Source organism: Mytilus trossulus, chromosome 8, assembly GCF_036588685.1.
Source record: "Mytilus trossulus isolate FHL-02 chromosome 8, PNRI_Mtr1.1.1.hap1, whole genome shotgun sequence".
NCBI classification, from domain to species: domain Eukaryota; kingdom Metazoa; phylum Mollusca; class Bivalvia; order Mytilida; family Mytilidae; genus Mytilus; species Mytilus trossulus.
In genome coordinates this window covers 7606328-7634180 of record NC_086380.1, presented here as the reverse complement: position 1 = coordinate 7634180, position 27853 = coordinate 7606328, and the positions used below count along the sequence as shown (strand labels likewise).

Sequence of the window (27853 nt, the reverse complement as noted above, 5' to 3'; positions counted from 1 at the left end):
AAAGTCTATGATCACACGCATTTCTAAATTCAGAAACATTGAAATAGTGACTACAGAATTGTTCATAAGACTGACTAAAATTATGCCCGCAGTAAAAGAGGGTCTTCAGAAATATTGTGAAACTGTTTATTCACAGTAATGGTATTAACCTTATATGGATTCTAAATAATTATTAAGAATTTCTGGATAATTTTAAAACTAAGTCTTTTTCTGAAATAAGTTCTATCGAAACTTTTGATTGTTCAACCAAGTACACCACCATTACACATGTGAAAGTGAAAAATCGCCTGCAAGAATTTATCTACAATGCCTTTTAACATAAAAATAGCAGCATTCGCTATAAATTTTTAACTTTTGGATATCATAAGGGAAATTTTTGTAAATAGTGAAGAAAAGGGTACAGCATGCAACACACAGGAACAAGTAATCAGTATGCTGGAGTTTCGTATCGACAACATATATATTAGTTGAATTCGGATGTAGACTTTTTCAACAAATTGTCGGCATTTCTATGGAAACGAACTGTGCGCCTCTCCTCGTCCAGATCTTCTTATTTTTATATGAATTGGAGTTCCTTGTCAAAAACAGAAAGATCAAAGAAGCAAGCTTATTTAATTTCACTTTCAGATATATTAATGATGTTCTTACCATTTTAACAATCCAAACTTTTCTGATTGGGTTTCAATAATATATCACCCGGAACTAGAAATTAGAGATACAACAGACACAGCTTCATTCGACCCATATTCAAACTTATACTTCGAATTTGACATACACGGTCATCTCAGTACCAGCATCTATGACAAACGAGATGATTTTAATTTTGAAATTATCAATTTCACACACACTAGAAGAAATATACCAACTTCACCTGCATATGGGATATACGTTTCCAAACTTATTCGATATTTAAGAGCTTGCAGCTCGTACTCAGACTTTGTATAATGTCACCAGTGTCTGAGCAGAAAGTTGATGAACCAGGGGAATGTCAAAAACGTCTCGTCCTTTTTCTAAACAAAAATCATCAGACCTTGCTGATAAATATTCCGTATCAACTTCATAAATAATACATGATGGTATTGGTGTATAGATTCTACGTACTGACGTTGTTGAACATCATAATAACGTGATATAGATCTGAGACTACTATAACTATGTGTTATAGTAGTCTCAGTATAGATAAAAGGCATGCATACGATCATCGGTACTATCACCACTTTGATTTTCAATATGAGTTCTGTGTCGGTTTTTAAAACTAGATTTTTGTATTGTCTAGGTATCTCGGTTTTTGCTTTCACCTCCAAATGCTGATAACTTTGTTTATAAGGACCACATCAAATACTGAAACAAACACATCATTTAATATTTATTATTCTCGTCGGATTTTGTCTAATGCTTAGTTCGTTTCTGTGTGTGTTACATTTTAATGTTGTGTCGTTGTTCTCTTATATGTAATGCGTTTCCCTCAGTTTTAGTTTGTAACCTAGATTTGTTTTTTTCTATCGATTTATGAGTTTTGAACAGCGGTATACTACTGTTGCCTTTATTTGGTCAAATTTTGAAACATCATAACGTAATGTTACAGCCATATAAACAAAAGACAAATCGTCATAATAAAATAACAAAACCACATCATGTAAAGAAACATTTACATCACCTTACGTCACATACACATCAAGTAATGATATAACCACATTGCCTAATGACACAAACACATTAAATAATGGTGTAACCACATCGAGTAATGACAAAACCATATTAGTAATGACAAAACTATATTAAGTCAAAACGAAACCATATCATGTAATATCGAAATATCATTAAGTAATGACTATTCCATATTGATTTATATCGAAACATCATTACGTAATGTCAAAAGAAAATATTATTTAAAGAAAAAAATATCATCAAGTTATAATAAAACAACATAGCGTAATGTCAGAGTTCCACATAAGTCAGCTGTTGCGTTCCATACAACTTTGATGTTTAAACATCTTTTTTGAGCCACCTATGTAGTTCTTGTGTAATCGAACACGAAACTCATGACTGGAGACTGACGACTATAATTTGGTCACACATAAAGAGCCACACATTACAACATCAAATTAAAATAGTCCATATTTGGTAAACTGATGGAGAACAATTAATCACCTTTTTTGACAGATAATAGCAAAATTTTAATGTATGTTACAGGTCTTTTATAACAGCATGCAAAGCTAACCTTTGGTCAACTTGCTTGCTATGTTTGCAAACAATTGGTAGAAGGGGTTGCAGTCTATTTTATATATACTGGGATTTGATTGGACAATCAAAATTTACATGAAATGAAATTAACGTTTGTTGTCCATTATAATTCCTGGAAATAGTAAACAGCCTGAAACAGACTACCTACCTGTTGTTTAAAATTATCCAATCAAACATAGCAGGCACGTTGATCAAGGTTTTCTTTGCATGTACTTATAGAAGAGCTATACAACCAAGGTTTTGAAACTATTGGTCTGGGATACAAAAATTCTATAATAGCATCTTAATTTGTTCTTGGTCAAAAGTCACAATGTAAAAATTACAAAACATTTTACATTTAATGAGTCTGAAACAATGTTGACTCCTGTACCCCTATTTTTGAGATTATTATCTATTATTTCTGTTTGTTTTGTTAACAGTTATAAATTGTTGTTAATATAATAGAATTCGTAGCTAGCTATAAAACCAGATTTCATCCACCATTTTCTACATAAGAAAATGCCTGTACCGAGTAAGGAGTATGACAGTTGTTAACTATTCGTTTGGTGTGTTTGACCTTATGATTTTGTCATTTGATTACCGACTTTTGGTTTTGAGTTTCAGAGTTTAGTATTTTTGTTATTTTACCTTTATAGCCATGAAAGCTATACCTTCTGTTTAAACCCTTTTTTCTTTATATTGTTATTAATTTCTTACGAAAATAATGATCCTTGATTTCATTTTATAAATATGAATGACAGGGTATTAAACTGGTTTAAAATAACCAGAACACCTGTATAAACTAATGAATCAATTTACTCTACTTTATTATAATGATAATCTGTGATTGGTAGTTGCAAAATAATATTTCAAACTTTTGTAGACTTTAACTAATGAGGTTGAACAATGTAGTTAAGGAGCCAGTTGAAGCTCGACCCCCTCCTTCTGGGTGAGGGATTTTTTCAATGTATCGAAGACTAATGATGTTTTCTGCTCCTTGGTCGGTTTGTTGTCTCTTTGACGCATTCTCCATTTCAATTTTCAATTTTACTGTATATTGTTATCTTCTAGGGTTATATGTTGCATAATGGTACCTTGTTCAGCTTCTTTGTAGTCATTTTTCAAAATTAGAATATAACATGTATAATCAACTTATAAGATAGTTTTTGCTTTTATATAAATTTTATTAAAATGCACAAAAACTAATGAGGACACAAAACAATAGTGTATGGGATATATGATCATATTTTGTTTACACTGAAAAACTTGCCATATGAGAAATAGTTATATTATTCCTGCTTGTAGAAGTAATCTCTGATAAAAGTCGACTGATAAACACATACACATTAAATTGATGAACAATTTGCTTTTTTTCTTTTGCTGATGTTGAAAACTGAAACATCAAAATATAAACAGTAGATTACAATTCTAAAGTTATGTTTCTTGCAAATAGTCTTCTTCTATTGCCTGTGAACATGGGTTATTATTTCTCTAAATTACACCTATGAAAATAGCTCTAAATTTAATAAAAGAACATGATGTAAGTTATGTTATACCAACGAATTTACAACATGATTTGGTTGTGCTAAACATAACCTTAATCCCTTTTCCCCAATGGAAGACCATGACAATAGCCCTCAACAAATGTTCAAGAACATTTGAACTAGCATAGAAAATCTCAATTTCCTTTACGTTGAATATTATGATGAGCTGATTATTTGCAGCAGTGCAGACAAAGAAATGGTGACAGTTTCAAACTAAATCTGACTGTCCTTATGCTGAAAATGGCAAAAGCATATCCCATTTATACTTGAAAAAAATATCAAGAAGCATGACTAGGGGTTTTTAAATACTGTAGCTGTCTGAACAAATTTCCATTTTTTTCTTTTTGTCAAAGGCAAAAATAATTATCATACGAAGAGTTTAAAGGTCAAGATAAAATGATACTCAACATATTGTATTGAGGTGATATGTTTCACCCATGTCCCAAATATCAAAATCCCATATGCCTACTAAAAGATAAAAAATTATTCATGTCAAATAGAAAATCAAATATCTTAATCATGAGGTGACATAGCTTCAAGACAAATTTCCTAAATTAATGTTGAAAGTAACATAATGATTTGCTTATACCACTACAGTCAGTCAGTCATATGTCTTCCTTAATCATGTTAATTTGAGAGTAAACCTTATTAACATGAGTACATGAATAAATTGTTCTCTGTTAATAGAAAGACAAATATTTCATATCAGAGGCAAGTACATGTATCTAATTTGATGTTTTCATTTCAAAAGGCCATGAAAAGTTGCTGCACTTCGTTGCCCAATTGCCAGGGCAAAGTCATGTGTTTAAAATTATAGATGAAGAGAAAAAGAAAACGAGAATGAAAAACATGATAAAGACTTAGTGCCTTTTGAATATTGAAAGAATATTCCTTGATTATTCAAGCCTCATCTTGCTAAATATTTTCAAAATAAAAATACTGACCACCTTGGTCTTGTTGGTGTTTACTTTTATAAATAACATATGGTGTGGTGTGTTGGTGTATTTCATCACAGGAATTTAGTCTTACATGTGTAATTTCATACTATCATTCATACATATATGCTCACATATTTCCAAGAAAATAGAAGTAAGTATTAACATTGTTTGAAGTGATTTCAACTGTGAAATACCATTACATGTATTGAAATGTTTTAATCACTAAAGTTGATTATTTGTAAACAAAGCTTTAACTCGATTTCCACTGACTTACAACAACATGGCTACAAAATACACTTGTAGCCATCTGAAGATATATTTCAACTGTTTTGCACAAGAAACAGCTATTTACAACGAAATAAAATACATGTATTGCAATTTGTCTCATTATTCATACTTCATACACAATATTTATCCATTAGAAGGAGACAGCATTTGTTCATGATTGTCAATAGAAGGAGTATTGTTTATATCACTTTGGTCCTGACCAAACACATCACCAGACATAAGTGCTGTCATTGGCATTAATGGAGTAGGCAAATCACTTAATGATCCACTATCATCGTCTAAGTTCACTTTCATTTTACTTGGCTTAATTGTTAATGGTGTTCGTTCAAGCACGTCTTGGATTTCTTGCTTAAAACTATCCTTAAAGTCTTTCATGTCTTCTTGAAGTTGTAAAGTGTCCGCCATTACTTTTTCCTGTCTCTGTTTTAGTTCCGATAATGTTTTTAAGTTATCGTACATTAAACGTAGTCCTTCACACATGTACTCGTTACCACGCTGAGGAGGGACAGCCTCTCCAGACATATATCTGTCATACTGGTCCTGGGTAAGATTAAGGGACTCTGCATTAATGTTCTCAATAAAGGATACGACACAACACTGAAAAAGAAAAAATGTTTTTCTTATGATTTCATTTAAATATATTTCTTTACAATTCAATTACTACAGTGTAACCTGTGTTATCTGACACACTTGGGAACCAGAAAAAAATGTTGGATTAAGTAGGGTGTAGGAATACTCAAGTTTATTCTGCATGGATAGGCATATTTTGGGACCAGAAAAATGTGTCCCTAAAAGCAGGATGTTGGAATACTGGATGTCAGATTAAGCAGGTTACACTGTAGTTGTTTTACTCAATCACACATTACCCAGGACAGGTTCATAGAAATCTCTTCTATTTGTGAGCCTTTCTTATCATTTTTTTTCACTACTATGAAAGCAAGGAGAGATATTAAAACCTTTGTATTTATAATTGTTCTTTTCTTTGCAATCTCAAAATGTATTTTGATTATTTAAACAGTTTTTCCAGTAAGGGTAACAGATCATTGATTATCAGTGATCATCTGCATAAGCTCATGACAGTCTCATCAAAATACTGTTTTTCATTGTTCAGTCATGACTAAGTTATTTGTGATATTTCTTTTTAAAAAAAAGGTTATTACACCATGTGTCAATATGAGTCATATTTCATTCAGCAAAAGCAATTTGTTGTTCTATTTTTAACTTCTGAATTTTAAAATAAAACTGCCTGGTACAACAAATCATCTGTGAATCATACAGCCCGTAAAGATGACAGCTCAGAGGTCAATAAAAGATGTTCAAGGTCTGATATCAGACTGATTTGTCAGCTAACATGGCTAAGGACAACAGTTCAGTCACTGGTTCAAATAAAACAGCTGTTGATATCAAACAAAGTCAATAAGTGTTTATTCTTGAATAAGTTTAAAAAAAAGAATTGTTATGTTCAATTAAAATGACACAAAGACCAAATTCTTGTTATTTGTCTGAGTCATTGCCTTCCTTTTCACTGTTTGAAATTTTTGCCTATAAGAAAACATTTAACCTTTTTGAATCATTGTATACAGATTTACCTGAATAACATGAGACTGCAAATTGAGAATATTTTTAATTTTGATGTGAAATGATCAAGCATCTGTTTTCTCAATTGAAAATTTACCCGACCACTAAACATTCTAAAATTAAACCAATTTGACCATTGAAAAAAATACAAATTACAAGTACAAAAAAAATTTAAAAAAAAAACAACTAAAGACTAGTATTTAAGCCTCAATTTTCCCACAAACTAAACTCATCACTGTGGAATTGCTGACCAATTATGGAGACACTCTGTTCTGACTTTAAATCCAAAGAAAATTTCAGAAAAAGTATAAGGACAACAGTTCAGTCACTGGATCAAATAAAACAGCTGTTGATATCAAACAAAGTCAATAACTGTTTATTTTTTAATAAGTTTAAAAAAAGAATTGTTATGTCCAATTGAAATGAAACAAAGACCAAATTCTTGTTATTTGTCTGAGTCATTGCCTTCCTTTTCACTGTTTGAAATGTTTGCCTATAAGAAAACATTTAACCTATTTGAATAATTGTATACTGATTTACCTGAAAAACATGAGACTGCAAATTGGGAATATTTTTAATTTTGATGATTTTACCAGAGCACTAAACATTCTAAAATTAAACCAATTTGACCATTGGACAAAAAAAAACAAATTACAAGTACAAAATTTTTTTTTATAAAAAAATCTAGACTAATATTTGAGTCTAAATTTTCCAACAAACTAAACTCATTACTGTGGAATTGCTGACCAATTATGGAGACACTCTGTTCTGACTTTAAATCCAAAGAAAATTTCAGAAAAAGTATACTGGAAGGAAGAACATTCTGTATAGCAAGTTATTTTCAAAGGCATATAATTTCCAGATTTTCATTGAATAAGGTTTTAGAAATATTTTGGCGGATTTATAAGTTATATCAATACCTTTGAGTGTACACTTTTAAATTGGTGATTTTGTTCTATCTTCAACAAGAGGCTGTCACAACGACAGCAAACCGGATTAATTAGCATTTATTTGTGTCCTGGCAATATCACAAGAACCATTACTGATGATTGGTGAAAGTTAAAATTGTCAATATCAAATTTGACCTCTATTTTGTCATCAGTATCAACATATTAAAATTTGAAAAGCTTAGATTGAATGGTTTGTGAGTAAATGCAACAACGTGAATAGAAACACCATTTTACGATCTTTCAAGAACCATAACTCCTGAACGGTAAAAGTCAAAATCGTCATTATTGAACTTGACCTCTATTTTGTCATCAGTAACAACATATTAAAATTTGAAAAGCTTTGGTTGAATGGTTCATGAGAAAATGCATGGACACGACTGGAAACACCATTTTTCAATCTTTCAAGAACCATAACTCCTGAACGGTAAAAGTAAAAATCGTCATTATTGAACTTGACCTCCATTTTGTCACCAGTAACAACATAGTAAAATTTGGGAAGCTTAGTTAGAACAGTTCATGCGTAAATGCACGGACACGACTGGAAACACCATTTTTCAATCTTTCAATAACTCCTGAACGGTAAAAGTCAAAATGGCCATTATTGAACTTGACCTTCATTTAGTTGTCAGTAACAGTATATTAAAATTTTAAAAGCTTTGGTTGAATGGTTCTTGAGTTAATGCACAGACAACATTTGATTGCCGCCCGCCCGCCGAGCATCCCCAATTTAATAACCGACATTTTTGTCACAAAAATCCGGTTAAAAATGGTAAAAATTACACCCCGCGAAAATAATCAGCTATAGGGTACAAGGTAGTCGCAATACAGCTTTGAAAATATATCACAAGACTCACCAGATTAGTAAAATAATATCCTGCTTCTCCACTCATTAGTCGACTAGGATTAGCAAACCTAGTTATATACTGTATATTAGACTGTAATTGTGGTGGATTGGCTTTAAGCACTATATAAATCAATGCCGGCAGGAAATCGTCAGCATTAGCTGGTCCCTCTAAAGATACTTTTAGAATGTCAAATATATTTTTACAACATCTGGTTACACAGTCCAGTTTATCTGGTGGAGATTTCTTTGAATTCATGTCTATTATCTCTGTAAAAGTATAATGATAGTCATATAAGATAATATGTTTTAAACTGCACATGTGTATAAAATGTCAGACAAATAAAATACAGGGTCTGTTTAAAGCTACATCTGTGATTGGTTGGTGGGCATATTATCAGCCAATCAACCCTTGCTAGTACAATGTATCTTTTCTAACGTGTTATATAACTAATTTACTAAGAGCTGGTTACAACTTTTACACTTTATGTCACTTTTATGACCAGTAAGAAGGAAACAGGATTTGCTTACCATTCCTGGTCACCTGAAATCACCCCCAGATTTTGATAAGTTTTGTGTTGCTCATGAGTTCTTGTGATTTGTGTATTGTTGTTTATTTTCATCTTTTATCAAATTTTTACCATTAAAATAGTGGCATTTTGATTCCAACAATTATCCCAATTCACAAAACTGATTAATGATTGTACCTTTAATGTCCAGCAGCAAATATTGCAAACATAACTATTTAAAGGTACATGTGAGATATTTACTTCACATACATACTTGTTTCTTTTTTCTTATTAAATCAATATTTTTTTGTTAATCTTGTATGTATTGTACTTTAAGTTCATTTATATGTTTTGGAGTTTAGTGTGACTTCCATTTTGGGTGCAGAATTTTCTTGCTGTGTTGAAGACCTCTTGGTAGCCTTGTAGGGTTGTTTTCAGCTCTTTTATTATGGAACAAGGTTGTTCCTTTGACACATTCCCCATTTCTATTCTCAATTTTATTTTGTTTAATTACCTGTAATTGCTTTATCCACCAGCTTCCTAACATTTTGATCATGTTCATTAATGGGCGTGTCTATTTGAGTGGGCGTTACCCAATGTAGACTACGTATGTGATTCTGTACGTGTAAATCTTTCTGTTCGTCTTCTGTATGTGATGGACAGAACAGTGTTGCATATAATTTAACTGTCATATAACTCTCTATATAAAACATGGCCTTGTCCAATATCTCCTGGCTGTACCCTACAATTACAACAGAATTATTAATTCTTCATATAAAACATGGCCTTGTCCAATATTTCCTGACTATACCCTACAATTAGAACAGAATTATTAACTCTCTTTAAGGAACACAGACTCAAACAATAAACCCTGGCTGTACCCTACAAAGAGAACAAAATTATTTATGAATGCTATAAAAAAAATGTGAATCAACAAAGTTTAGTGAACATATTTCTTCATTGCATATGCAAATAAAAAACATCATGATCAGGTCCAAAATTGGATTGTAATTTGTATCAAAACAATATGACAATTAGAAAACAGATAAAATAAAGGGCTGCAAAGATTGCTAGATAGTGATCAGCTTGGCAAAAGTATGGTTATAGACTGCACATATACTTCTCAACCTTAAATGCATTATTTTTGTAGTAAAAAAAATAAAAAGTATTTTCAGAAAAAAAATGAAATTTTAGTTCCTTCAAAGTTCCAATGGGAACTTATAATTATAATATAAATACATTTTCAATGCTTCTACTTTTCTTAGTTTATCACTATATACATGCACTAGTCATTTTGGGGCCTTTTATAGCTTACTGTTCGGTGTGAACCAAGGCTCCGTGTTGAATGCTTCACTTTTTTACAAATTGTGACTGGGATGGAGAGTTGTCTCATTGGCAATCATACCACATCTTCATATATATCTAAATTCTATTCCACAAATATCCCTTCCTTTATAAAATGCATTATTAACATGTATTCCAATTCTTTCTCAACAAATATCCCTACCTTTATACAATGCATTATTAGCCATTCTGTCCAGCAGTGTTTGGTAGAAGTCCTGTACAACTTCTGACATTTCCTCAACTGGAGCTTCTGTTATTGTTCCCATCTTGTCCACGATGGCTTTTATATGTTTAGACACATCTACTGCTGTGTTCTTACGTAGAGTTTGTAAAAACTTGGCAAATTCTGCGCCAACTTGTTGAGTATCTGTGTTAAGTGGCCGACTAGGCACTGGTTTTGAAGCCTTCTCTTGTGTTTCTTTAATGGAAAAAACAGTTTAAATAAAAAGATGAATACATACATTGTCATTATAAAAATTTCTTTAAGAAATCTCTAGTTATGAGACTAAAACTTAATCTGAAAATTTTTATAAATCACCAGTTGTGACTTTAAAACATCTGCATAGTTCTATGAATGTTTTAATTGAAGGCTTTGTACAAATGTTGTAGATAGAATAATTTTGTATTGATAACTAAATTTTTAAACTTACCCTGAAATGAATAAATATATTCTGAGGTACATGTATACACATTAGTTACTTGAATATTGATAACAACATATTCATCCATTTCAAATTTTATACTTTTTTGCATTTCCCAATTTCCATCAAATGCATAAATAAACATGTGTAAAATGTTCCAAGGATATTTCTGAAAGATCCGTTTGCATGTATAAATGAACAGGTGGTTTTTTTTGTGTTACAGAGATTTTATTGGGAGTCTTGACGTATTGATCTACCAGAGACATACAAAGAGGTGTGATGATGCAATAATTTCAAACAGCTGACATTCTAAATCAGAGTTCACCTGAGGGTCAATAAAAATAACAGTTCTTGACCAGTAATTAATTATATATGGTTTCATTTTTGACAAAAATTGATTAAAAATCACTTTGAAATATTTTACTTTTTTTTTACAAAATATACACTAAGGATTAAACAAAAAAAACACAATTATTAAAAAGGAAGAAAAACAGTAATATATTAACAAGTATCCCTTAGGGTGACTCATACATGTAAATTAGTGACAGGTGAACTGCATATAACCTTCCAATAAGGGATTAAATAGGTGTTCTTGGGCAACATGACATAATTAAATCTGATCATACATTTAATTTATTGTAATTGTTAAATTTAGGTATGGTACTGTCTGGACAGTTTGTTTCTTGCATAATACTTAGACCAACTAATTTTGAAATCATATATATAATTTTTAAAGTTGTGATATTGTAAGTGTCATTTTATTCACAAATATAGTTAATATTATATTATTTTACCTACATGTTCTATTTTTTCAATACATGTTAAATGTCAGGTGTTTTCCAATACATTTGAAAATCTTATATCATTATCTTTTTTGATAGTTTTTAATTTTACACTTTATTAAGTTTTCACTACTTGTTATCAAAAGATATCAAATCACTTTTAATTTCTCAGTTATCATTTTTTTTTAAATTGTTCACATATTTATTTTTTATTTAAATAATTTAAAGAAATTGGAATAGTTACAAAAGAAAATCTGACATAAAATAACTTTACCCTTCACTGCCTTGATAAAAAATATGGTCTTTATCTTCCTCCAAGAATATCAATTACAAATTATTCATGTAAATAAAAACTGTTCGAGAGTTGCCACCATTCATAAATATACAGTGTAATCTTATAAGGATTATGTAAAATCTGTACTTGGACTTTTGAACAACGCATAAAAACTTGTAATAATCACATGGAATTGAGTGTACTGTAAATTAGGATTACAGTCACATGACAGCTGTTACCAGCAATTTATTGATTATAATTTGACATTATAAGAGACATACATATTTTGACTTTTTTATATCAACAATTGCTTAATGTAATTTTGCTAATATAAGAGTGAAATAAATTTTCAAATTGGGTGTAAAAATCAGAGGAAGAGATATAACTGTACCATATAATCAAAACTTGATAAACATGACAAAAGAGGGGGGTTAGTAGTATACACAATTCTCTAAGTCCGATGTCCTGGAGAAAATCATGGATATGAAAGTGTAAATATTAAAATAAATTAAATACTAGCTTCTAGTCTCCAGAACAAGAAAAGGGTTTTTTCAAAGATGCGCTGTTGAAAACAATGCTTGGTAATAATACCATTTATCTAATAGGATACAACCTTTTGATTGCTTAGTCTTAGAGGCATGATTTTTTTATTAGTTGTTAATGGCTTTGAACTAGCTGTCAGATAACTGTGAATACTCTCAGATCTGTTCACGTGATTCACTGTGTCTTATTGTGTCAGGATGTATAAGTACCCGGCCACGTCCACTTGTATTTTTTGTCTATCTGATGAGTAAAGCCTTTTCCAACTGATTTTTATAGTTCGTTCTTATGTTGTACTGTTATACCATTGTCCCAGGTTAGGGGGAGGGTTGGGATCCCGCTAACATGTTTAACCCAGCCACATTTTTTAAGTATGTGACTGTCCCAAGTCAGGAGCCTGTAATTCAGTGGTTGTCGTTTGTTTATGTGTTACATATTTGTTTTTCGTTCATTTTCTTACATAAATAAGGCCGTTAGTTTTCTCGTTTGAATTGTTTTACATTGTCTTATTGGGGCCTTTTATAGCTGACTATATGCGGTATGGGCTTTGCTCATTGTTTATGGCTGTACGGTGACCTATAATTGTTAATGTTTGTGTCATTTTGGTCTTTTGTGGATAGTTGTCTCATTGGCAATCATACCACATCTTCTTTTTTATATTTCCTTTTATTTCAATATGAAATATGTTGTGAACATTGTAGGAGAATAAACAAGTAATATATATCGGTACTGATACTATTATTATATTAAATATATTATATGATTTTATTAATAATATTAATAAAGACAAAAGTGTGATACAAAAAAACATGAAAAAGGTGGCAATTCAATTAACCAAATTCCAAATTGACAAAAATTGAAAATAATTATTAACATGAATAAAGTAAAATTATTTTTTTTAAGGAAAAACATAATTGTAAGAATTTTTTCACCACTTTGAGTATAAAAGTTGGCTCCCAAAATGATTTTTGAGATATCTTCATCCTAATAAGATAAAACAGGGACACAAATGGCTGTGTCCAAACTAGTAGGAGTTAAATATGATAAATAGTTTAATACCCATATAAAATCATACACAAAATTTGTTAGTACGGTAATTCAGTATGTGTAATATTAATTACATGCATTCAATAAATATGACAGGATCAATTTTTAATTTTTACAAAAAAAATTATACACTATATATACTGTGTGGATAAATAGAAAAAAATATTGAGGATTTTTTCATGCACTAATACATGTACCATGTGTGTTACTGTGTATACCATTACCTTTTTTTGGCCATCTAAATCTTAATTCTAAAATTAATGGAATTTTGAAAATAAGTAAGGACTGAATGTAAGTGAATCATCTTGACACATTACTTATGTCTCTGTCCCCTAAAACACATCATCCTGAATACTCAGTCTAAGATCATCGAAGGCCGTGTTCACACCAAATGCCATGTACAATGAACATGTTTACGTAACAATTAGTTTAATGTAATGTACACTGGTTTCACATTAAAATTGTTCACATCTATACACCTGGTTTAGTAACCTGTGCATAAGTTTTGTTCTCACTTAGGGACGACATCAAAAGATCAATGAAGGATAAAAACTTAATTCAAATAGTTTGGGGGTGGGGGGTTAAACTTACTGCAAGTTTTGTTTATCCTACATCGATTTTTACATATATCCATATGGGTCAATAAATTTTTTCCAAATTAAGTTAAGAGGGGGGTAGGGGGGTCAGTAAATCAAAGTGCTGGATAGCACCTGTGGAAAGTTTGCAACGGTAGATTGTAATATTTCAAATAGATAGTGTGTAGATTTTACGTTTTAAAATGAAATTTAGAATTAATTATAAGACAATGATAAGAAATGACTGTAATATTGTTTCTGTCTATTCCAAATAAAATAAAAAATGTGGTGCACACTGTTACAACAAATGGAAGTTTTTAACGACCTTGACTGGCTATACAGGCTGCACACTGTTAAATAACCCGCTATGCGCGTTATTTAGTGTGCACAAAATTTTTTATGTTATTTCTTGATAGACAGAATAAATATTACAGTCATTCCTTAATAGTGTTACATTTTGAACAAAATTATTTGATTGATATAGCTTTGAAAAACTAAATAAAAATGTTTGTGCTAGGTGCGAAAGAATATTCTGTGTCTAACTGCAGAAAAACCATAACCCACTTCCCTAACACAGCCTAAGAGGTTTGGCAACAACTATTTTAACATTGTTTAAGTACAATTTATATCAATCGACATAGTACATTGATAAATAGATATAGTCTGGCTTTCAAAATGAAATTCAACAGATCTTAAAGATTAATTGATTGTATCTAACACCACTTTTAAAACAATGGGTTATATCAAGACTGTCAAATGTATGCTTATTTTTGAGAATAGAACAAAATTACCAAAATAAATTCTGCCAATTTAAAACAGCACATGCAAAGGTATTGATAAAAGTTTTGAATCCGCGAAAATAATAACCACCAAAATATTTTGTATACCTTATTCAATGAAAATCATGAAATTTTACACCCGCGAAAATAACCCACTATACGGTAAGCGAAAAATTTTGACATTGAAAATACCTTAACAGGTTAACATAAACGTTTTAGACATTTCTGTTTTAATGAATCCTTTATAACATTAAAGATAGCAATAAATTTGACAATAAATTGCATTTTGAAAAATCAGCATTCAAAGATTTAGAAACGGTTTAAAAATTTTAAATTCCTCAAATAGACTAGTTGTATGTTATTATTCAGCAGAAACAGCAGTCTGTGAAACAGTAGATCAACACTAGTTGTTGATGTGGTTCATAAGTGTTTCTAGTTTTTCATTTTTTATATATAGATTAGACTGTTGGTTTTCCCAATTGTATGGTTTTACACTAGTAATTTTTTTGGGGTTCTTCATAGCTTGCTGTTCGGTATGAGCCAAGCCTCAGAGTTAAAGACTATGTAACCTTGACCACTGATGGTTTACTTTTATAAATTATGACTTGGATGGAGAGTGGTCTCATTGGCAATCATCTTCCTATACATGTATCTATTGTATGTCTTTGAAATTGATAGAATTTCATCTCTAGATGCTACAAAAGTATTTGAAATGTGACAAATAAAAGTTTTTTTTTTAAATAAACAAAAACATATAATTTGATCATAACTTGAACTAAGATTTACCCTTTACAACTTTCAATAAACTTTTTATATTTGACTAACCTTTTGATGGTCCTTTCCTAAATATGGACTTAACTGTGTGTGACCGTTTGTTTGTTTGTTGGGTTTTCTTCTCTGCAAACTTCGAAAATGATGGTGGAACCTCTTCTAATGATGGTTTGCTGCTGAAAAATTGGAAAAAAACTTAATACCTATAAAGGAGTTCAGGTGTTAAACTGTTAACATCCATGTTTTACTTACTAAGAAATTTGAATATGGCTTGACTTGGTTTTATCTATCATAAACATATAAATATCCAAAATAACAACAACAAAAAATTAGAAATTCACAACATGTAAAACAAATGGTGAAGAAGATAATGGAACATCTGTATTTTGGTTTTTTTGGTTTTATTTTCTCAAATGAACAAGAAATTTAAACAGAGAGAACTTATGCATCTAAATGTATAGAAAAACTATGGATTGACAATTAGCAAGATTAGAACAAAATTGTAGAGGAAGCTGGAATTTGGTGTAATATTCTCATAGCAATTCCACACGGTTAAAAAGAAAAGGGAATCCCAAAAAAACATAATTGTAATGGTTCACCAAAAAAAAGGATATTGCCTGGCCAAAAAAACATGGGGTCTTGCAAGAAGCAGTTCGAGGTTGCTAATTCTCTTTTTTGGGGGGTACCAACTGAACACTTTATTTCTCTTAAGCTGGTTATAAAATGATCTGATTCGATATGTGAAGGTAAATGTTTTCTAAAATATGGATATTGTGGTAAAAACAGATGTAAAGCATATTATTTTAATATATTGTGCCTAACATTTAAAAAATAAATAAAGTTATAATTTTGATATTTTGTGCTTAACATTTTACAATTTATGTTTATACATGTACAGTGTAATGCTGTTTTACTATGATTTTATAGCATACATTATTTGACTTGTATTCATTTTCTTTATAAATAAAACTATTTCTTCATTTCAGTTATTATGTATAATCCCTGATGTTATTTCTAGTGATTATACATAATCCCTGAAAATTTTAGGTATATATATAATCCCTAAACTGGTCAGTGATTCTACATAATCCCTTAAATTTTCAGGGATTCTACATAATCACTGATTATACAAATTCACTGTAACAGATATATACCACAAATATAAAATATGTGTCAAACACATGTCAAGCTCCTAATAATCATGATAATACATGTACAAGATTGTGTCCATGGTACACGGATGCCCTACTCTCACTATCATTTTCTATGTTCAGGGAACCCTGAAATTGGGGTTAATACTTTAATTTGGCAATTTTTGGCATTAATATTAGAAAAAACATATCATAGGGAACATGTGTACTAAGTTTCAAGTTGATTGGACTTCAACTCCATCAAAAACTACCTTGACCAAAAACTTTAACCTGAAGCGGGACGAACAGACGCACAGAGGAACGAATGGAGGCAGACTAGAAAACATAATGCCCCTCTTCTATCGTAGGTGGGGCATAAAAATGTTATAGTAAGTCTATAAATGATGTAAATCAATTCAACAGAAACAACCAAAGATCTTCCATCAAAACCAAAATCTCTGAAAGCTATAACCAAGATAACTATCAAAATGTGACAGAGAAAAACCAACAATGAGGCCCCTAACTTTGGACAGATACTAGAAAATGTTATGGTTTTAAACCAAATTAACAATAGATATAAGAAGATGTGGTGTGAGTGCCAATGAGACAACTCTCCATCCAAATAACAATTTTGAAAAAGTAAACCATTATAGGTCAATGTACGGCCTTCAACACAGATGTTTTAAACCAAATTAACAAGCCCTCTAAGTCTAAATATTGACTTAAAATAATAATAAATGTAAGAAGACCAACAAGACATAATATAAATACCCAATATTTTATACCATAAAAGTGTTTAAATACCTCTTGGATTGCTGTTGTTCATCATGGTCCAGCTGAGCCTGCTTTGCTTTCAGGTAAACCTCTTTGTAACATTTAGAACAAAATCCATTCCAGTTTGGGTTCCCATAGAAACCACATCCGTTGTCACACAACAGGTCATCTTTATTTAGATGGAAACCTTTCTTTGCAACGGTAGCACTCATTCTGTGCTGTAACTATACTGGAATTAAATCAAGGAGATACTGTAAATTTATTCAGAAATTATTCTGTGCATTTATCATGCTTATTAAGTGACTGTACATGTGATTGTTGCACAAGTGACAAAATGTGAAAACATTTATTTCAAATGTGAAAACTATCCTGTTGCAATTTTCATCTCTGCCTTAAGTGGCCTCTATGTCTGTAATCAAGTATTTTGTAGCTTGACCACTATTCTGTCATTTTGTACCATATCAATATGATCAATATCCTATTCCAACTAATTAATTGCAAGCATCAGTCATTGCTAGTCATGTTAGTTGTTGATATTCATGTTTGATGATGTTACAATGTATGTATATCTCTAGCAAAAAGAGAGACTCCTTTTGGCCCTATAAGTTAAAGTAGAGACTATTTATACTGAACCCTGGCTGATCCCTAGCTATTGGTAATGCAATGTAGCAAGAGCCAGTGGCGGATCCAGGAATTTTCATAAGTGGGGGCCCACTGACTGACCTAAGAGGGGGCCGCTCCAGTCACGCTTCAGTGATTTCCTGTATAAGCAACCAAATTTTTTCGCCATTTTAAGAAAAATTTATTACAACCATATTGTATCCCTAACCATACTTGCACATACATCATATGTACATGTTACATGCAGTTCTCTGAAAAAAATGTAGAAATCAGGCCTTCTTATAAGAACGAATCAATACAGTTTTTCTAATTTTAAAGGAATAAAAGGGATCAGTAAATTCTAATATGGGTTTATAGTAAGGATATACTTCTTTTTCTTCCTCCAGGTAAGGAACTGAATTCAAATTTGTATGAGGTCCCGCGATATAATTAGGTTGTTAGATCCATTGTCAAATTTGGTGCATGTCAAAATTGATACAGATGCACAAGCACTACTTCACATGACTATGACTATGTTGAGGAAATCTACGACCATAACAGATTACCATGAACAGGCGTAAGATGTCAGATTGTATCAGATCTGTAAGTAATCCAGTGTCAAATCCGTCAATGCATGAACTAGACATGACTTTAAAAATCCTTGGTGTAGACAAGGAAGCATATTAGAGTTATGTTAGTTATATGTCCTTGTTGTAGATAAACATACATGCTAGTTGTTAGATAATTATGCATATGGATGATAGTGAAAGCTTGCTTGAAAAAAAAAGTCGAGAGACAAATCATAAAATGGACAAAAGTGCATAGAACTGTCTGACATGAATTACTATTATACTTAATGTTTGATGCACGTAGCTATAATATTTATACATGTAGTATGCACAGTGCAATGTCAAGTACTAAAAGGAAATGTTGTTTGTTTGGGTTTTTTTCATTCCCAGCCAGACGAAGAGAATATAAAGAGCTTATTATGTAAGAAATCCATCAACTTTGAGTTAATGTAACGTTAAATTATCTGATAAAATTATCATTTGAAAGATTAACTTATGTTTTACCTGTTGATCAAGCTTTAAAATATCTATAAATGACACATAACTCAATTATTGTCACAAGATCATTTTTTGTATCGAACGTCTCATGAGGTGAAGGTCGGGAGGGGAGCTAACTGTTACGCGCAAACAGTTAAAATAATAATATATTATGACCCATTCAAACTTATCGTTGAAATTTTTTAGGAGAAAATACATAAAAACAATGTGCTTAGATAAACACGACACATTTCTAGTTTCAGATCAAATTTAATTGTAGTATTGATTATTTACTTTAGTAATTCAGTAACCTGTATTTATCTTCTCTCAACAAAGGGGGCGTGGCAGATTCAAAGTGAAACTGAAAGTTGAGGAAAACAAAAACGTAAGTAATGCTTATTTAATTCGTTAATATGTACCGATAATGAATAATAACACATGGAATTTGGCACAGATCTGACAACGATTAAATTTGGAATATTGCATATGTATAATCGGAGTTCAGTTTTATCTCATTACCCGTCGACTGCGTCCCCTTCCCAATGTCATGAATGACTTTGTGGCTATAGATTTGTATTTTTCATTGTTTTTAATATTGTGTGTGTTTGTATCAGTCTATTCTTCATAATGAAACCATGGTTTGATTATTTTATCTGTCACACATCTTGTTTAGATACGAATTACATCGCTCTTGCATAACCATTTTTATGTAATTCCCCCTATTTAGGTGTTTAACTAAATGTTAAATTAATAATAAAGATCGAAGCTTGCCTAAAAATTTGGAAAGATAAGGTATACTGTTTATTTTAGATTTATACCATTTTGTACTTTTTTGTAATCACAAATTATTGTAAAGTTAAAGTTGCATCTATCTATCTTTGTGCAAGTAGACACATATTAGCACAATATCAGATAAAGTTTAAGAAAAACATATTAAGACAGATATTTCATGGACTATTTTATATTATTATTCACAAGTCATTGTCATTGTGCAACTTTAATTAGCCTATGGTAACAGATGGACTAGAACATGTTATAGATAATAATCTAATTTATAATTGTGCATGAACATGATCATGATGATGAAATCAAGATATGTTGCAGCGTAAACGAGACTATAAACGAAAACATATAAACTTCTGTAGTAAGAACCAATTTAGAGACATACGAGTATGAACCTTATTTTATTTCTCCTCTACTGTAATGTCAGAATATTGAATCGATCCTAGATAAAATCTTTCAGAAGTACATGCATTTTTGTATATATATTTAATTCTAATATTTACATAAAAGTAAGTAGATGTGGTATGATTGTCAATGAGACAACTTTCCATGAATAATTGTTATATGAACAAGTCAATTATTATTCTATCCATGTTGTAATATGGGAAAGGATTTATATAGGCTTACATAAATTATGCCGTTATTTTTCTCGTTTGAATTGTTTTACATTGTCATTTCGGGGACTTTTATAGCTGACTATGCGGTATGGGCTTTGCTCATTGTTGCAGGCTGTACGGTGACCTATAGTTGTAAATTTCTGAGTTATTTTGGTATAGAGAGTTGTCTCATTGGTAATCATACCACATCTTTTTGATTTGAACTATTGGTAACCGTACGGCCTTCAATGTTCTTCTCACGCATTTTTCCAGTCAAAAGGTCGCGTACCTGTGGGTTAAGCTTAATCTAATCTGATGTTTGTTAGCTTCAAAATTTACATTGTTCTGATTGAAAAAAATAGACTGATAGTCGGACTGCTTGATTCTACCTAGGACTAATCGGGAGAAATACGTGTTTAAGGTAAAGAATTATCTCAATAGTTGGCAGGTTTTTTTTATAAAGCCAACCAAAAAAAAAGAAAGTTTATAGCTATATTGATTAGCCAGATAGGATATTGAAATGTAAATATACGATATCCTGATCATTTCTAATCTATTTTTAAATCATTTGTTAGGAAAAGTTGAAATCTTGGAATTAAAAGCAACTGTCATATTTTTCACCACTATTATAACTGCATGAAAGTAGTGGGTTGAACCAAAATGAGGAAAAAAACCTCGAAGCTTTGATATTCATCAAAACTATAGTTTAACCTATGACATATAAATGTGCCTGTCTCCGACATAACGGTTAAACCAAATAAGGGTCATCGTCAGTGGATCCTGTCCTGGATATGCATATTTGCCACTGGATGTTAGTCAGGCCCAATCAATCAATCTTCAGCGGATTTCTATGTTGTCAATAACATATATCTATGTTAGTCTTTTTGGGAACACTTTCGTTACTCGTAGACTTGAAATCTTTGTGATATAGAATCAAATAATTTTGAAGATCTAATAGTGTCTTTTTTTCCTTTTTAGGTTTTCGATTTTACTGTGTTGGTTATTTCGTTTCATTGACATTATCATTAATATACACTACACTTCTCCCTTTATAATCAGAAGATATATATACACTACACTTCTCCCCCTTTATTATCAGAAGATATATCGTTATATTGGACTAATATATGAAACATGTTGTTTTTTATGTATACATGTACAATTTATATCGATATCAGTGAAGATCTTTTCTTTTACAGTAGTAAATAAATCAAACGGTCAGGACTTGTGTTAGAGATGTAAACCTTAACACACACACAAACTCAGTACAAATGGTGACTCTACCCAGTATGTTACAGGCGCCTCTGCAGGCTTTACTTCGACCAGCGATGTGGATTCCAGGCATAAAAAATGTACACAGCCATTTTGTTACGTGAGTTCAGTAATACCGTTATGATAAAGACGTACATTGCCTAAAAGTTCAGATCATACCTTGCATTGATTAATTACTTTATACCGTATATACATGAAGGTGCAGCATACCTAGAGGATATTCAGAGTCGGAAGGACTATATTACATTGTAATTTTTTTTACAACTTTTTCCCCCATGAACTATTTCCCTTAAGATCTGCTATGCTTTATCTGAGTATAAAATTCGTATAGGGAAATGCGTATGAGGTGGATGTTTGATCACAAGACAATGGACCTCACGTTCATCATTAATTTGTTTCTTCTCAGCAAATGATTAATTCATTAATAGTGTGATGAACCGTGACTCATTTATTTGGAAAATATATCACTTTTAAGTATAAAAGCAGGTAGAGGCCACCCATTTGATTGGGAAATATATCACTTTTAAGCATACAATCTTTCAAAAAATTATCCCTCTATTCGGGGATACTTATTTACTCCACAATTCTGACCCCTATCAAAAGTCCTAGGTCCGTCCTTGAATGTTGCATATCGGGATAAAAATGTTTGAGACTTGATATAAAAGGTTATCATTTGTGTTACCAACAGACGTATATTGATCTCTGAAAAAACACTAAGTGGAAGATTGAGATTTTGATAAAGCATTTTATTTTATTTATGAAGATGGCAGTCTGACAAACCCCCGAACGAGGTACTAGCTGCATTGGTTACTGCTATTAAACAGATCAAGTCTTCAGATGACACCGGCTCATTTTATGATATACATAAGGTAATTATTTTTTAAACTTGCAATAAAAAAAGATATATAGAATACATTGAAAGCAAAGACGGAAAGGGGACACCCAAAGCACCTATGACGAAAATATATATAATATGCATGAAAAGCAAAGAGGGAAACGGGCACTCAAAGCACATGTGATGAAAAAACATATTGTATGCATGGAAACCAGAAAGGAAAAGTGGCACTCAAAGCACATGTGATGAAAATACATATTGTATGCATGGAAACCAGAAAGGAAAACTGGCACTCAAAGCACATGACTTATTGTGATGAAAATACATATTGTATGCATGGAAAGCAGAGAGGGAAAGGGGGACACTTAAAAACATGTCATGAAAAAATACATAATATGGATGGAAAGCAAAGAGGGAAAGGGGGCACACAAACCACATGTGATGAAAAAATACATAATATGGATGGAAAGCAAAGAGGGAAAGGGGGCACACAAACCACATGTGATGAAAAGATACATCGTGAAGAAAACTTCATACGTGTGATATACTTGTGTTTCGACCATATTGCTTGAATTTAATAATAACCATATGTTCAAACTTAACATTTTCTGATAAATCGATAGAAAAGTTCATAAACCGTACGCCATTGTTCTACCTGTTAGTGTATGACACAGAAAAAAACCTGATTTATATATATATACATTTTGTTATATACTTTTAGATTCGCACAATATTGTGACAGAAAAATATATGTGACGGTTGAGGGGTTGTAATGTGTATTGTGTTTTTCAGTAAAATTCATTTTTTTTTCACATACACCATTGAACACATGATAAAAGAATGGACCGTTTTAGCTATCTTTTTTTCAGCTATTCTAATTTCAACATTATAGTAATTATCGTAATTATGTTGGTTGAACCAAAGATACTCATTTCATTTAAGAACCTTTCATGCATGTAAGTTTTTATGCAGAAAGTTTCAATTTTAACACTGATTGAACTATAATACTCTCTTCTTTATAGATTAACAAAGACAAACATTTCTTGCGTGTGTTTTGTTTTACCAGAGCGGAATGGTTGGATGTTGTTGAGATTGAAATAAAAGAAGACAGCATTGAGGTATATTTCAATTTTTTCCCAATGATCTAACAGATCTTACTACTTAAAAAGTTCACAAACATGCGCATTATTTCGTTAAGCCTGTCATCCTGGTACAACCTCTTCTTTGCTTCTACCGCCAAGCAGTGAGCCATGAATCTAGGCCATTTGTGTAACCTTCTCTTAGAAGAATATTGTTCGAAAGTAATGTAATGATGTACCTACTAATGCATCCAGATTGTCAAATAGCTTTTCTGACATACAATCATATAAACACCGATTCAGATTCAAATAAATGAAAGACTTCTAACTGCGATAATTCGAATTTTAAAATGGTCAAATGATGAGCTTTAAAAAAAAAATTGAATATTTAGAAGAAGGCAGTTAACACATTGGAGGGACAGATATTGCATTTTAATGTTAAAGATATTGATACACAGAATACCGGTACAAGAAATTCTTTTATTTTTCAGGCCAAATCTTTCTCTAGCGGTTTCCTTCCGTTGTTCATACCATTTGCCTTTATACTAAATTGCGTAAGTATGACTGTGTTGATGTTTACCCTATATAAATGGACATGCTTACAAAGCATAAATGTACCAACAAGCACATTTTTGTTGAAATTTTGAAATACACTCGTGGTTAGGGATTGTTTAGGTGCATGTGTCAAATATCGCTAGAATGCAGAATGTTGCAAGTGCTGTTAAATTGCAGGGAGCAAAGCAGTCTTACAAAAAAAAGTCGAAGTGTGCTTCTCAATATTTTCACATTGAATAAGTTTGTTAATAAAACACTGTTATAATACTTAAACATATCTGTAGTATATTTGTCCATATCCCTGATATTAAATAAAAGATAATTTTGTGGTATTAACAAGGATTTGTTTAGTAAGATCTATACAAATCCTTGGTTTTAAGTAAAAAATAAAACGAAAACAACACTTTTCAATGTGATGCGTGCGAGGCGTTTTTCATGCTGAATTTACCATCATTATAAACGCGTAAAGCCAAATTATGTGAAAGACAATGATGGTTAAGAACTAAAACAGTTGAGAGTTATATGATAAAAAAGGGCATGAAGAAGTTAAATAACAAAAATACCAAACTGCAATGAAAATTCAACACGGAGAGTATCTTATTAAATGGCTAAAACAAAAGTTTAAATACATTATTTTTCATGTTTTTAATGTGATGGTGGCCATACTTTTCTATAATTTTAATTTCACAATTAGTTCAGGAGTAATTTTTGACATTGTTATACCTACAGCAGCCGAAAGAATGTGTCGATAATGTTGATATCGTTTGCTCTAGTCCGAGATTACTCTGACGTTCAACGACTATTTTGCCAGACAATCTGGGGCCACGTTTGCTCTAACAGCCCCAGCTTGTCTGGCAAAATAGCCGTTGGACGTCAGAGTAATCTACCCGTTATGAAAGCGTTAGAGCAAACGTAGTCCGAGATTACTCTGACGTTCAACGACTATTTTGCCAGACAATCTGGGGCCACATTTGCTCTAACAGCCCCAGCTTGTCTGGCAAAACAGCCGTTGGACGTCAGAGTAATCTCGGACTACGTTTGCTCTAACGCTTTCGTAACGGGTAGATGTGTAGCTGTACATACTACCCCCATGTTTTGATTTGATCAGTGCTTGAAATATTTGGCATTTTGACTCCTTGTATAGTAATGATAGCATTTATACTTGGTGAGAGAGTTAAATATTAATTATACTGTAAAAGAGGGACGAAAGATACCAAAGGGACAGTCAAACTCTTAAATCTAAAGCAAACATACAACGCCATGGCTAAAAATGAAAAAAGACAAACAGACAAACAATAGTATACATGACACAACATAGAAAACCAAAGAAAAAACAACACGAACCCCACCAAAAACTAGGAGTGATCCCAGGTGCTCCGGAAGGGTAAGGGTAATCGATAAGACACATTGTATCAAATTAATTTAACAATCGTGATACATTTTGGAATATTGCAGCATATGCACATTATAATCTTATATAGCATATATTTAAACAAAAAAGTACAATTATAGTCTCTTAATTCTCAAAACGACAATATATTTTCTACAGAAATTGCAACATTTAGAGAGATAAATTACAACAGGACACTTTATTTGTTTTTTCATGTATTATTACTCAGCAACTTAAATCAATAATTGCTATTCTTTAACTATTTAACTTTTGTTTTCGTACAACATTCATACTTATTTCTAAGTGCACAACTATTTCGCTGTACATATATATCCTTTATAAAAACGAGAAGATGTGGTTTGGTTGCCAAGAAAATAACTCTCCACAAGAAACTGAAGGATGTAAAATGTATTTTTTTTACAAGTATAAGAAATTCATACCTTTTATTTTAACCGAATAATACCACTTGAGACTTTAATAGACTTTTAAAGGATCCCTATATAAGTTTTAACAAGGTTTAAAAAAGGGTCTTGTCTTGCTATTTGAGTTTTCATCATCCACCATAATTCATTGTACACGAGTACCAAAACCATCCCTTTAAACCAACCTCGGTCGGTATGTGTTATCCCCCTGTATCCCGAGGCGTAAGAGTAAATTTAAATCTCTCAAAGATCACTTGTGAATCTGATTTTGTATGTCACAGATCTTATTAATAGGACTTTCAAAATTGATAGTTTTTTTACAAATTAAAGCGTTATTATATCTGTAATTTTGTATATACTTACGTTTGCAGAAATATCCCATTGAAACATCTGGTGCTCCAGTGTCGTCTGTTTATAACTATGTTGTATCGATCAATGACGTATTAAGTTAACTATGTAATGGTTAAAATAAAAACTACTTTTTAATGATTATGCTTGTATTAATTCAAAGATTTTAGTTACGGTCGAATTCTGTGTCTCAAAATTCAAAGGTCAGAGGCAGATTGAGGGGACTGAGCTGCTGGTCCCCTCCTTTTGTGGAAAACATTTGGTTGATTATCTAGTAAATTACTAGAATGGGCCCCCTCTCACGCAGGCACTCGTCTCATATTCCCCCTATATACCTTTATATAACATATTAAGGTATACAGGAAAAAAAATTCTGAGACAAGTGCCTGTGCCCTCTCATGGTAGTCAGAGGACTCCCCTTATGAACATGTCTGGAAACGCCACTGAAGGTTGGCTGAACGATGCGTAAATAATGCTTCTCTCTCTCTTTTGCAGGTGTTCTTTTGGGTGCCTTTCTACGACAACAAATTAAACAAGGCAAGACTGGAACTGATCAAACATTACACTGATTTAGCTATTTCAGAACAAAATATCAAGCCTTTAAATGATCCACCTGTATTGCAAAACAGTGATCAACATAGCACCAATACTCAACCAAATACACCTCCTTTTGGAGAAGTTGATACTCACCAAGAAGGTGCTATAATGGGCAATGCAAATGAGAGCCCGTATGGAGGTGCTGAAAAAGATATTACTGAAATTGTAACAGACTCGTAGTAGAAATGTCATTGAATATCAAATTTGAAATTACTCAATATTTATATATTTATTAATTTAAAAGAAAAAAAAAGATAATATATATCAAAACCCTCTTGCTATCATTGTGTTATCAGATTGACTGGATGATAAACTTATTTACTAAACGTCCTGATTGTATTTGTGTGTTTAGAAGTAATTCAAATTTAGAGTCGATCAAATATGTTCGGGCTCATATCATATCTGATTATTCATAAATCTATTACTAAAATCAGGAAAGACCAATCGAAACAACATCTGATACACCCATTTGATAGCACTTTTAGATATTTGAAAGATATTTTGACTCTGAATAAAAACGAGTTCAGTTTGTACATTAACGAGGTTTATCTTGCTGAACTGACTTTAAATATGTGTAGCTAATGCAAACAAATAGCACTGCCCTTTCCTGGATCTTGATATCTAATCTTTAACGGGAAGCTTTCAACCAAAATTTACGATACCTTGTCCGATCGTGTATATATCAACATATTTGATTTTATCTTAAAAAATCTCTTTTCTAACTGAAAAATTATGACACCAGGGTTTTCGATATCAGAAACAAGTCAAAACATTTACTAGATTTTAACATCGGTACAAGTAT

At 31.6% G+C, this 27853-nt stretch overlaps 2 protein-coding genes across 6 annotated transcripts; one reads left to right on the top strand and one right to left on the bottom strand.

Moving 5' to 3' along the window:
• Window positions 1–3386: 3386 nt before the first annotated feature.
• Window positions 3387–19323, bottom strand: LOC134728216 (rab5 GDP/GTP exchange factor-like). 5 transcript variants are annotated; one of them, XM_063592735.1, is made up of 8 exons: window positions 19202–19323; window positions 17559–17757; window positions 15679–15800; window positions 13724–13750; window positions 10379–10633; window positions 9386–9613; window positions 8376–8632; window positions 3387–5590 (listed from the first exon to the last, which is right to left on the bottom strand). In XM_063592735.1, the coding sequence occupies exons 2-8, from the start codon at window positions 17738–17740 to the stop codon at window positions 5117–5119; spliced, it is 1545 nt and encodes a 514-aa protein (XP_063448805.1). In that variant the 5' UTR covers window positions 17741–17757; window positions 19202–19323; the 3' UTR covers window positions 3387–5116. The 5 variants fall into 5 exon arrangements, with proteins under 5 accessions (XP_063448805.1, XP_063448806.1, XP_063448807.1 ...); XM_063592736.1 differs by having other exon boundaries at window positions 15679–15797; XM_063592737.1 differs by lacking the exon at window positions 13724–13750.
• LOC134681560 (uncharacterized) lies at window positions 19298–27231 on the top strand. The gene is made up of 6 exons (XM_063541205.1): window positions 19298–19559; window positions 21753–21925; window positions 22589–22694; window positions 23683–23778; window positions 24231–24293; window positions 26950–27231. Exons 2-6 carry the CDS (start codon window positions 21825–21827, stop codon window positions 27229–27231), a joined length of 648 nt encoding a protein of 215 aa, XP_063397275.1. The 5' UTR covers window positions 19298–19559; window positions 21753–21824.
• Window positions 27232–27853: the final 622 nt, after the last annotated feature.

Coding starts and splice junctions, on each gene's coding strand:
- LOC134728216 (XM_063592735.1), bottom strand. CDS start 17,740: ATGAGTGCTACCGTTGCAAAGAAAGGTTTCCATCTAAATAAAGATGAC. Junction 8,633..9,385: donor GGTGGATAAAGCAATTACAG/GTAATTAAACAA, acceptor ATACTTTTACAG/AGATAATAGACATGAATTCA. Junction 5,591..8,375: donor GATATTATTTTACTAATCTG/GTGAGTCTTGTG, acceptor TTTCTTTTTCAG/TGTTGTGTCGTATCCTTTAT.
- LOC134681560 (XM_063541205.1), top strand. CDS start 21,825: ATGGTGACTCTACCCAGTATGTTACAGGCGCCTCTGCAGGCTTTACTT. Junction 21,926..22,588: donor GTACACAGCCATTTTGTTAC/GTGAGTTCAGTA, acceptor TTATTTATGAAG/ATGGCAGTCTGACAAACCCC. Junction 24,294..26,949: donor TTGCCTTTATACTAAATTGC/GTAAGTATGACT, acceptor TCTCTTTTGCAG/GTGTTCTTTTGGGTGCCTTT.